The sequence below is a fragment of the Trachinotus anak genome, unplaced genomic scaffold (assembly GCF_046630095.1).
Source record: "Trachinotus anak isolate AG129_WGS33_773 ecotype Australia unplaced genomic scaffold, CSIRO_AGI_Tana_v1 ptg000023l, whole genome shotgun sequence".
Taxonomy (NCBI): Eukaryota; Metazoa; Chordata; class Actinopteri; order Carangiformes; family Carangidae; genus Trachinotus; species Trachinotus anak.
This window is the reverse complement of record NW_027273874.1, coordinates 10,001,288-10,013,181: the sequence shown is the minus strand read 5'-3', so window position 1 is coordinate 10,013,181 and position 11,894 is coordinate 10,001,288. Positions and strand designations below refer to the sequence as shown.

At 46.5% G+C, this 11,894-nt stretch overlaps 2 protein-coding genes across 3 annotated transcripts; one reads left to right on the top strand and one right to left on the bottom strand.

Moving 5' to 3' along the window:
- The first annotated feature begins 447 nt into the window (after positions 1–447).
- Positions 448–4,897, top strand: LOC139606867 (myelin-oligodendrocyte glycoprotein-like). Its single transcript, XM_071459274.1, has 3 exons — positions 448–653; positions 1,519–1,878; positions 2,078–4,897. Exons 1-3 carry the CDS (start codon positions 458–460, stop codon positions 2,191–2,193), a joined length of 672 nt encoding a protein of 223 aa, XP_071315375.1. The 5' UTR covers positions 448–457; the 3' UTR covers positions 2,194–4,897.
- Positions 4,898–5,937: 1,040 nt separating this feature from the next.
- LOC139606854 (low affinity immunoglobulin gamma Fc region receptor II-like) lies at positions 5,938–11,889 on the bottom strand. Of its 2 annotated transcripts, XM_071459245.1 has the most exons (9): positions 11,042–11,889; positions 10,252–10,293; positions 8,621–8,881; positions 8,296–8,541; positions 8,003–8,194; positions 7,830–7,922; positions 7,372–7,461; positions 6,187–6,265; positions 5,938–6,101 (listed from the first exon to the last, which is right to left on the bottom strand). In XM_071459245.1, the coding sequence occupies exons 1-9, from the start codon at positions 11,076–11,078 to the stop codon at positions 6,086–6,088; spliced, it is 1,056 nt and encodes a 351-aa protein (XP_071315346.1). In that variant the 5' UTR covers positions 11,079–11,889; the 3' UTR covers positions 5,938–6,085. The 2 variants fall into 2 exon arrangements, with proteins under 2 accessions (XP_071315346.1, XP_071315345.1); XM_071459244.1 differs by having other exon boundaries at positions 5,938–6,265.
- Between the last annotated feature and the right edge of the window lie 5 nt (positions 11,890–11,894).

The following is an 11,894-nucleotide window of genomic DNA, read 5'->3' as shown; positions in this document are numbered from 1 at the left end:
TGTAGATCAGCTGCTGATGGGCTACAGCTGTTTTTAGATATGATGGAAATGTCCACTGGCTCAGTAATCACAGAGGAAAAGTTGCTGCTTATCGCTGCAGAACTTCATTCAGAAACGTCATGTTTTTAAGTTTCCTGAAGTATCACTCTGATCCAGTGAGAGTTGTCTGTACATCCACGATTCACTGACAACAGGAGCTGATTACAGCTGATTCTGTGACTAAATGTAAAACCTAGAAGAAGGAACAGAAGCTGGAGCCCACAGAGGAAGTGAGGAATATACAGGCAGGAAATAAGTCAGGTTTGGCAACATGGCGGGAGTGCAGGAGCCTGTTCAGTCAGTTAAACTGCCAGCCTGCAGCCATCTCCCTGATTATTGTGCCTGTTACAGCTTGATAAAAAATAACCACACCCCCTCCACACACACACACACACACACACACCCCTCCAGCCATTTTATGGATCCATGGTTCTGCTTTGTTCTCATGAGCCGGAGTTTGGGGAAGTCCTGTGTGTTTCAGTGTAGTTTGTTCTGCTCCCTGTCTCTGATCATCAACGTCAACATGTCTCCTCGTCTCCCTGCTGCTCCCCGCTGGACTCTGTGGGTCCTGCTGGTCCTGCTCGCATGGATCACGTCCTCCGGTGACTCACAGGGTGAGTTTGATTCTATATTCCTGTGGGGGTGGGTTCATGGACAGAGCCCCGAGTGTTTACGCCCCGCAGCCTCCTCACTACTTATGTACAGTTGGACCGTGTTGGATCAGATGAGTCAGACCATCAGTCTCCACCTGAGTCTGTGTGTAGCAGAATAAAGCTGCACTGCTGCAGCTCAGGTCATGTTGTTCAAAGGGAGCGGTGCCCCCCCTCCCATTAGTAGAAAGTTATGCAACAGGTACTAAGAGAGTAAAATATTATTTTCAGCTGCTTTTGTCTGACACTCTTGAAACCATCTTTGTTCTCATTTCCTCCAAACGTGATGAAACGTGGCCCATGGAGCTGCAGAGGTTTTCATCCACCTCTGATAAACAGATACAAGCAGAGAAATGCATGTATCAAATATATTCTCTGAACTGTCTGCTGCTTGTGAATTTGTGTCAGTTTGATCATTCATGTGCTGTTTTCATGATTTATCCAGTGATGGTTTCAGTTTTCCCTCTGATTTACATCACTGAGTCTAGACTCATGAGCAGGAATGTTAATGTTATCTGTTTGAAATGGAATGTGCAGCTCAGTGAGGGGCAGGGGTCTGGACGCTGAGACTCCAGGTGTGTTGATGTGTACACGGAGGAGCAGCAGCACCTGGTGGCTGTAGGCGGTAACTACCAGCTGAGTGTAGATGAGGAGGCTGACAGGTGCTGGCCCAGGTGGAAGATGCTGATTGTGGAACAGTCAGAGGAACAAATGAAAGCTCACTGGGGGAGGTCACATGATTGTTCATGCATCAGAAGGTCAGTGACGCTGTAGAACCGTCTGTTTGAAGGATCAGAGGGTCATCACGACTTTTAACTCTGTCTTTCAGTCCAGCAGAGCATCACAGCTCAGCCTGGAGACAATGTGACCCTCCCATGTCGAGCCCCCGGCAGATCTGCCATCAGAGCAGTGGAGTGGAGCCGACCCGACATGAGGGCTGAGTACGTCTTCTTTTACCGGGACGAGCAGCCAGACAAAACCTACCAGCATCCGTCTTTTAAGAACCGTGTGGAGCCGGTGGACAGTTGGATGAAGGACGGTAACCTGTCTTTGGTTCTGAAGGACGTGAGACACAGTGATGCTGGGACGTACGAGTGCCGGGTTAGACAGGAAACGGCAGCACGCAGGAGGAGGGCCTTTATCAGGGCCGAGCCCGTCAGCATCATCCACCTGAGAGTGGCAGAACCACGTGAGTGCTTCAGTTCACTGTTCTTTCCTGCAGCTCTTTGCTGATGAAGCCCAACTTTTCCGTCAAGTCCCGTCAGCCTTGTCTCAACAGAGAAAAACAAAGACAAACTTTTATTTCGTAATTTCCTGAAAGTCTTATATCTGAAATGTTGCTGGTTGTACCTGTCAGCTGACACCTCTCACCTGTTTGTGCCCTGTAGGTCTCACACCTGGAGACAGTGGGAGTGGACACCACACGGCTGGACATGTTGGACTGTCAGTGTGTCTGTCAGTTATGCCTGTGATGCTTGATTTAATGTTTGCATTTCCACTTTGAATATTGTTTCCAAAGGGGAGGAGGTAGAATTTGCTCTCTGGTGCACCACAGCAGGAGATAACCCCCCCGCCCTGCGGCGCCGTGCTCCTGCTGCTTGTAGCTGCTCGTTGTCCTCTGCAGCAGGTGTTTTCCACCTGCAGTTGTTTGCAGCTCGCTGTTTGTGCTGTTTCTCCCTGCAGCATCTAAAACTGGTGACATAACAGAGTAGAACCTGTCGTGTCTGTTTGATGACTCCGGCAGTGAAGCTCCACTTTGCGTCAGCAGTAATAAAACACAGTGGACAGTAAAATGAGGCCGATGTCGGAAAGAACACAGGAGTGAAGCTCCACTCCAAACCACAGAGGTTCAGGCACAGACTGAACACCCCCCCACACTTTACTTTGTAAACTGCTGTGGATGGAGGACCAACTTCTGACTGATGTGCCAACATTAAACTGCAGGTGAAGACAGCAGCGAGGCTCACACCTGCGTCATACTTCTGCAGGTACACGCTTGTCTGCTCGGATCCTCGTGACGTGCATTTCAGGCTCTGGCTGACGGTCCACTTCGCTACGATGGCACCAACGTAGGATGAGCTGGAAAACATCATGGATGCTGCGTTTGAGAAGAGGCTGCCGTCACCCTCACCTCTACTGCGCCTCCATGGTGTCCGCAGCTGTTCATGTACGCGTCCACGAGCCAGTATTGGTCTGTAATACTCTCAGACAGGATTTAACTCTGGAAAGTTGCCGCTGCAGCAACTGTTGAACCAGATTCATCTTCCCAACGCTGCATCGCTCTGATTTGAAACAACAACCTGCAGCAGACCCACAGATCTTCAGTACAAGTCTAACCACTAATGTGTTTTAGAGTTTGTGTGCACGTCAGCGTCCAAATCCACAAACGTTCAGGGGGCTGTGCAGAAATCTGGCTGCTGATGATCTGATTCACAGTTACCCGGTTACTATGGGCACCAGTGTTGCAGAGATCATAAGTCATTCATGGTAAAGTTCACAAATGTCTGTGAATCAACACACTGACAGTCTTCTTCCTGTGACCCCACCCTCCGCCTCCTCTCAGCTGGGACATGTGAGGAGTGAAAACAGGACAGATGGACGGACTGAGCTGGGAGGTCACGGAGGCTGCAGCTGGCCCCGGGTGCACCGAGTCCACGAGATCCTCGAGATCCACGAGAGGACGGAGAACAAGGCCTGGAACAAAGCTGGTGACTGTCTCGGTTGTTTGGTCATGGAGGGGGAGGGGGGAGGGGGCAGATGCACAAAGACGAGTCTGTGTGGTTGTGTTACCAGTTACTGCTGAGCTCCATTTTCATCACGGAAACAGCAGGATTCTCAAACTTTGATCAGAGGCGACTGACGGATGCTTCTAGAAGCTCATGGACACTGACGCAGCAGCTGTAGCTTCCTCTCCACCTGCTGTTACCTTGTCGTGGTGGAGAGGCTTGAGTGGCCTAACTGAGGGCCCGCTGTGACTTCACTCCTCCTCCCACCGACTGGAGATTCGAACACCAGCGTTCAGACACGCATCAAGCACATTTGCAGTTTGGTTTTTGACGGTTCTCCCTGAAGATCCACAGCGTCGTTTTATTGTTTATTGGACGATGCAGCATTTTGCGGCAAAACAGCTGAATCTGGTTCAACGGTTTCTGCCGTGGAAACGTCCTGGACCAGCACATGTGACATCACACCCCCACCATCGCTGCCCCTGGTGGTCATTCATCACTGGTTACTAGAAATGAGTGGACACTGCCCAGCCAATCAGAATGCAGAATTCTGTGAAGCCAATTAAGTGTCTGTTGTTCTTCCCTGAATCTTCATTGTGTTAGTTTGTTTAATTATTGTGACCCAACAAGTAGCCGGGATAGTTCATGATTAGGTGTTAGTGTTAATGCATGTGTAGGTACGTAGAGTAGTATACGTTTGAGGGGCTCGGGACGAATTCTGATGATGTCATGATTTTCATAATAAGAGCAGTGCAATAAAACTAAAACATAAAAAGTTATTTTGAATTGTAGCTAAAAAAAATTTCAGATTTGATGATGAAATATCTGAACTGTAGTTTTATTTTTGTATGTGACATTTATTTTTTTAGATAATAAGATATAAAAAATGTGGTAAAGTCAGTAAAGTGTGTGATCAGTTGAAACTCCGAGGACCCGGCACCACCCTGCTCAATACAGGGTGTGTAACTGTTTTGTACTACATGTATATATTATAGTGTCATTAATTTAGTTTGATAATTGTTTGTCTTTGTGTTATTTGTATCTTTTTCTGCATCAGCTGAATGTTGGATATGTTTTCTGTGTTTGTGCGGTTTGGTTATAAAAATGTTAATTTCATGTTTTTTCTCCTCGTGCAGAACTTGAACACATCAGACGTGTGTGAACCCAGGTGAAGAAAACAAAACTGGTTTAACCTGATTTGTTCAGTTGACTAAATAGGAGTAGCCTCTTATTTACAGTAGTAATATCTTATGGATTTGATTTTAATCAAATGAAGATTATCTGTATAAATCTAAAAGGAAAACATTCCGAATTTTATGGAAAATGACAAAATGCTGCGAGGTTAAAAACATGGCTGATGATTTGGGTGAAAATAACACAGTCCTGTCGTTATGTTGTGTGTCGCCACTTTGTTTTTCAGAAATGACTGAGATAATGTCATTAAAACAAAATTCAATCTGCTGAACAGTGTGTTTAAACCCACATGTTTTTGGTTTGTGTGTTTTGTGTAGATCATGTGATGATTGTTCTGATGACTCCACAGCCTCGAGTGAAGCTCGTGGACACGGATCAGTGCTGCGGGTCACATGTTGCACCACTGAGAAGAAGCCAAACATCCTTTAGGTGTTTGGTTGAACAAGGTCTCATGACTCTGACACCCGAGCCCATGTTTTCTCCAGTCCAGACTGGAGGGTAGTGAAGGCGGCAGCTCTCCGAGGGGGTGGGTGTAGTGAGGTCACACTGCCCCCTGCTGGTTGTTTCTGGAACAGCAAACTGACTCCTGACCTGTGACTTCACTGGAAACTCTTTTGTCCCCGTCAGGATCCTGTAGTCCAGCACTCAGGCTGTTGACAGGTAAACTTGCTTTGGAGCACATTGGCTGTGTGGCAGTGGTTACCATGGTGATCCATCTGGTTGCCATGGTGATTTCCCTTGTTGAAAGTGAACTAGCTTTGTGGTTCCAGAAAGACAGAGCTGGATAACCCACAATTCCATCAGGTGATTTCTTTTTCCACCTCCTCTCCTCTGATTGGCTGACTGACCTGTTGTTACTAGAGCTCCAGAGAGAAGCCTGAGAGAGGAGATGTAAAACTACACTGAGATGGTTTTGGTTCTTAAAACCACAAATATATCTTCTGATGGAGATCAACACTTCAAACATGGAGCTTTAAATGTGAAATAGTTGAAACAGCTTTGTGTGGATGTGTTGAGTTCACTGTCTCAAATAGACCCAGTGAAATACAGACATGGTTTTGTCGTTTACAGGAGTGTTAAAGTTTCTGGTCTCACCACAATAACACAACCTCACTTGTGTTGATGTTTTGTGTAAGGTGAAATGCTTTGCACAGTAGATCATACGTGTTCCTATGTCTAGAAACAGAAGCAGTTTGATTCTGGTTGAAGTTTGCTTTCACTTGAGTTTCTGGTCTGTGGTTGTGGTTTGTGTGAACTCTTCACTCTGTCAAGTCAAATTTTCCACCTGACATCATTGTGAAACCCACAGAACCACACAAGACAACTGATGAGATCACGAAATTTATTGGTCCTGCAGAGAATCCAATCAAATATAAATAAAGAGTCAAGTTCAAATATAAACACAGAACAGCTCCTCACTGGACCTTGTTAAAGAGGAATGTATCAGAATATGACAAAAAAAAATCCTACAGCAGCTCAGCTCCGCTCTGTCCTGTGAAAAATAAAAACATTTTGAATTTCTCTACTGAAAACACGTGGAAAGCACAGTGAGGTTCAACAAAACACAGGATACCAACCAGCAGTGGCTGGACAGGTGTGAAGGTGTGGCGGTCTTCCTCAGTGAAGAGTAGACGACAACTGGTTCTGGTGGACACTCTGAAAACACACACACACACACACACACATACACACACACACAGCTCAACGAGAGGGGACAAAGCTCTGCTGCTTCCTGCTATGAAGGATAATGGTGGCCATCCTGTCTCTAGCGGCCTCAGAGTGCTCAGCTCTCTGTACTGCTGCAGCTGCTGCTTCACATTAAAAGTTTCACACCAGCAACCCAGTGGGGGGCTTTTATTGTGAAGGAGTTACAGGAAATGTAATATGTCTGTCACCATGTTATCAGCTGCAGACGACCACACCTCCAACACCTCATCAAGGTCAACAACCTCACAACTCTCACATTAATACCAGCCCCGCCCCCAAAAACACTCAATCCTACATTTCCCATACTGCATCAGTGGACCACATTAGCTCCGCCCTTCCTGGTGAACAGCAGCCACATCTTTCAAACTTAACCTCAAGAGTCAAAAATCAAGTTAATTTTCCCCAGTTATGGCTCTCACTGACTTCCTGTTTACAGACAGCCCCTCCCCCACATGTACTAATGCAGCCCCCCTCCCCCAACAGCCAGTCCGTCAACCTGAGCAACTGCACAGGTCGTGTTTACATCGACCCACAGCAGTGTCTCCTGAGGCGGCGCCCCAACACAGGCCTACCACACCTCAGTTGTCATGGTTACTATAAAAACACATGGACTGTACCTAGAGCGGCGTACCTTCCTTAGTCACCATGGTTACTATACTATACTATAACAGTCGTGGCTTGGTCAGGTTTAGGAAAAGATGGTGATTTGGGTTAAAATAAGTTCTTCCTCATCACTAGACGATCTTTGTTGTCATGGTTACAATAACAACAACGAACGGTCATGGATAATAGAAACAACATGAACTGCTACTGTCACATGCTCCTGTCCTCATTATTATGACCACTAGATGTTGCCTAGCAACAGAACCTAACGATGGGTCATAGTAACCTGACCTGGGGGCTGGTTTGTTACAGGGGGACCAACAGTTGGACTCCCCAACGTCCCAGTTACAAACCAAAGGAAACTTCATCCTGTGAATCTCAAGATGCTAAATTCATCACCCCTGAAACCCAGAGAAACCAGGTCCCGGCTGATGAGAGAGGAGCAGCGGTACCTCTCCCACTGCTCGGTCTGAAGATTATCTGTCCAAAACTGACGTCATCTGTTGTTCTCGTTGTGAAGTAACCTGCAGCTGGATCCGTCTCTGCAAAAGACAGTGTTGTGACCGTCACTGAGGCTCATGCAGAAGAAGTTAAAGGGAAACTGTTGTATGAGCAGATGAGTGATGAGTGAAAACCTAAACAGACTGAGAGCTGAAGTAAAAGCAGTGATGCGACTCTGCTTCCGCAGCATTTCACAGAAACACAGCGAGACCAGTTTCCAGGAAACTGGACGATAGCAGAGCTGTTCTGTTCAACATGTCAACACAGTCGCAGCAAAGCTCGAAACAGACTCACAGAAACTCACACAACACAACGACCAAACTGCACCGACTGCACAACACGATAGTGAAAAAAGACCAAACGTAAAAGCTGCACGTGAATGCAGAAGTAAAATAAGTAAAACCAGCACCTGTGCTCCGTCTGATTGGCTGGTGATGTTGTGATATTTCAACCTGACAGTATGTGACATCATCTCCATCATCTCCACCTTTTCCATCAGCAGCTTTAACAAACCAAAAATAAACAACAGTGTAAGTTACAACATGTAGTTCGAGTAAAATCTTATTCCAGTCTGTGTCTCACCTTCAGGTTTCCCCCGAACACATCGTCCCACCAGTAGAACCAGTAACACCAGTAGAAGAAGACCACTGACAGATGCAACAGACAACAACACAGGAAGAGGAGGAGGAGAGGTGGGTGGAGATGAAGAAAGAGAGGTGGTGGAGGGACCAGGAGGAGAGGGGGGTGCAGGTCCAGCTGTGGTGGTGAGTTTCTCTGAAATGAACAAAATTATTAAAATTTCACTGCTCAGAAAGTTTTAAGATGAAAGAAACTCATGATGAGGTCAAAACAAGGTCGACCTTTGACCTCCTGACCTGTGACAGAGATCCAGCTGGGGGGAGACTCTCCATGACCCCTGATGTTACACCTGTAGAGGCCCTCATCAGACCTGGAAACATGGTGGATGGTCATGTGACCTGCAGGCTCAGTCCTGATGAGGGAGCCATCTTTATAGAAAGCAGCTGGGAGGTTGGAGGGAGTGCTCTTTGTTTTACAGTGCAGAGTGACATCATGTCCCTCCATCACAGGGAGGACAGGACTCTGCAGGATCACTGGTCCACCTCAACACAGAGACAAACTACAGCATTTCATCCATTTACACACAGCTTCATCAACACTAACTCCACAGTCTGATCTTACCAGAGACACTGATGCTGATGCTGCTACTGGTTGCTCCCTCTCTGGACTCACACCAGTAAACTCCACTGTCCAATGGGACGATGTGACTGATATTACAGGACAAACCATCTCCTTCTCCCCAGTCATCACACTGGGTCCTGGTTCCTTTGGTCGTGTTCCTCCTCAGTGTCCATCCAGCAGAGCTGTCGTCCTCCTCACAGCTCAGAGACACAAAGTCTTCTTCAAACAGCTGAGAGCTGCTGGGACTCACAGTCAGACGAGCTGGAGGAGGGAATTCAGAATATTAGAGTTCAAGCCTCGTCACTCCCCATAAGGAAATACCAAGCTTAGCACAGCAGGGAGTGACTCCCCAACTCTTGATGAACTGTGTCTCAATTCGTGTACTTCCAGACTCCGTGTTGACACTGACAAGTATGACAGCATGTATGCAGTGGTTCACTCAAAACCGTCAAAAAGTTGAGTGGAAACCGATGGAAACTCAGCGGTCACCATCTTGGCTACGTAGCAGAAGGGGCGGGACCACATGTTTTCAACCTTGTTCCAGCAGAAGAAGGACACATCATCAGCGACGTGAAAGTTAAACCTTTGTTTTGTCATCAGTAAGTTCCAGTAAGTTCACACGACAGCACCACCATACCATACTTCACACACTACGCCCGTGAGTCGGTCCATATAAGCTGCGTCCAGTTTCAGATGCTGCATCCTTCAAAGGATCTGGTCTACGAAGGCCTGGCCAATGGATTTTAGCTTTTGCGTCACCAGCTGTTCCCACCCTTATGTTTCACTTTACAAAGTGCAGCTCCTGTCGCCTAGCAACCCTGACAACAGATAATGTCTTTTATGAAAACTTGGTTTTAACAGTTGTACCTTTAGCTGTTGAACTGAGCTGAAACCCAGTGCTATAGTACTGTTGGTGTTGTTTGCTGCCATTGTTGGGGGCACAATGAATCTTGGAATATGTTGGGCCTCAAAGGATCCAGCTGTTGGAGAATTCATGGCCCAGGGAAGGAGCCTTGAAATGGGTCTAGTCGCACTGCTGTGATGCAACCAGCCTCTGGAGGTCACAGCTGTAGAGCACACAACCCACTCAGAGCCAACACCTCAAATAACTTCCTGTTGGGCAGGCACCAAAAACAAGGAAGGAATATCTTATAACTAATTTCAGACGTGTGTCACTGATGTTGTTGAGGTTGAAAAACACAGCTCACTGCTGTATGAGCACCGTGCTGGGAGGTGACACTGGGGACTTTAAGCAGCGGTGGTTGAAGGGACGGCTACAGCACGACGTGTATGATGTAGATTCTGTCCTGACACTTCCTACTGTTGCAGCCCGACTGTCTACAACCGGAGAACAACTGGTTTGCTGTTGTAGACGTCTCAACTCCAATGGTACAAAGTGTGGAGGTAGAATCTACATCATGCTGTAGCTGCTTAAAGTCCCTGTTCGGTCTCATGCAGCTGCTGCTTATCTATGAGCCCACGCACATGTATGAACAACCAGGTCACTTATAAAGGTCATAATATGATCCAAACCGTGATGTTGCTGCAGCAGCCGGGACAAAGTTGAGAGAGGCGGAGGAACACAGTCATACAGGTACACTGGGTGTTTGGTTGTAGGAAAGTTTACCGACCTGTGTAGGTGGAGGGTCTGCAGCTCAGCAGTGAGGTCAGCACTGAAGGAAAATGACACTTGGTTTTAGACTGAACACAGAGCTGAGAAGGTCTGTGCTGTGTGACTCATTCACAGTTTCAAATTCAAAAAAGCTTCTTCTTCTACACATCTATACAAGTTCATAACGCAAATTCAGCTGCTTTCAATCAATTACAGGTTTTTACAGGTGTGTCGTTCAGACTCCACATATCAGATAGTTGTGTGTTGTCTTTATCAAAGCAAAACAGTGATCACAACCATTTAACCGATCTTCAGTCATATCGATGTGAGTAAAATAAACTGCAGTTAAGACGGGAGGAGGTGGTAAAGTGGCCGAGCAGCTACAGCAGCTGGAACAAACAAACACACAAACACACAAACAAACACACAAACACACACAAACAAACACACAAACAAACACACAAACACACAAACAAACACACAAACAAACAAACAAACACAAACAAAACACACACAAACAAACACACAAACAAACAAACAAACAAACAAACAAACACACACACAAACAAACACACACACAAACAAACACACACACACAAACAAACAAACAAACAAGCCATGATGGTGCTCGACAGTTGCTGAGATACTTCGATCTGAACTGACCAGCGTCACCGTCCCTCCACCTGCACTGTTAGTGCTGTTCATATGTTTTCACTTCCTGTCCCAGAATGAACCGTATGACATTAAAATCCACATTTCTCTCGTGCTCATTAATGTTTGTGTCTCTGGACAGAACAGATGGTACTTACAGAGCAGCCACTGAAGAAAGGTCCCATCGTTCCTCATGCTGCTTTAAGCTCAACGCGCTCATGGCAGCTCACAGGTGGTGAACCCACTTCTTTCTTTCTTCTGCACGAGAGCGATTTCCTGCCGAGCGGTTTCCAGGAAAGAGTCAGTTTAGCTGGTGGGCACAGAGGGCCCCCGCTGCTCAATAAAAACACATTGAAAGAACAGGTTTGATGCAGCAGGTGAGTTATCAAAGAAAACATGAAAGGAGAAGTGTGCACTGCAAATGACCTCTGTGGTGCAGTGACTGTGTTTGAAATGAATGTGTTAAAAGATTCGGGGGGGGGGGGGGGTCTGCTGCTGCTACCGCTGCTGCTGCCTCCGCAAACTCAGCACTGTGTTAAATATCTCACTCTTCTTCTGTGTTTTATCTGAAATGTTGATCTCCATCAGAAGATATATCTGTGGTTTTAAGAACCAAAAACCATCTCAGTGTAGTTTCACATCTCCTCTCTCAGGTTCTCTCTGGAGCTCTAGTAACAACAGGTCAGTCAGCCAATCAGAGGAGAGGATCTGAGCCTCTTTTACTATGGGTATTTCATAAATCTGTATTTTTATATATCCAGAGGGTGAATATATGTAATAATGATATGTCTCTTTATAGGTGACATATATGGCAACATCACTCTGCTATAGAGCTAGACTTCTGGGGGGCTCCCGTGATGCATTGCTCTCTCTCTCTCTCCCTCTCTCTGTCCTCATTCTGCAGGTCTCTCTGCCTCTGGAGCAGCAGGATCCAGATCCACCACTACTCATCTTTACTATTAACCACTGTTACCTGTCATTATTATTGATAACACCATTACCTACACAGCT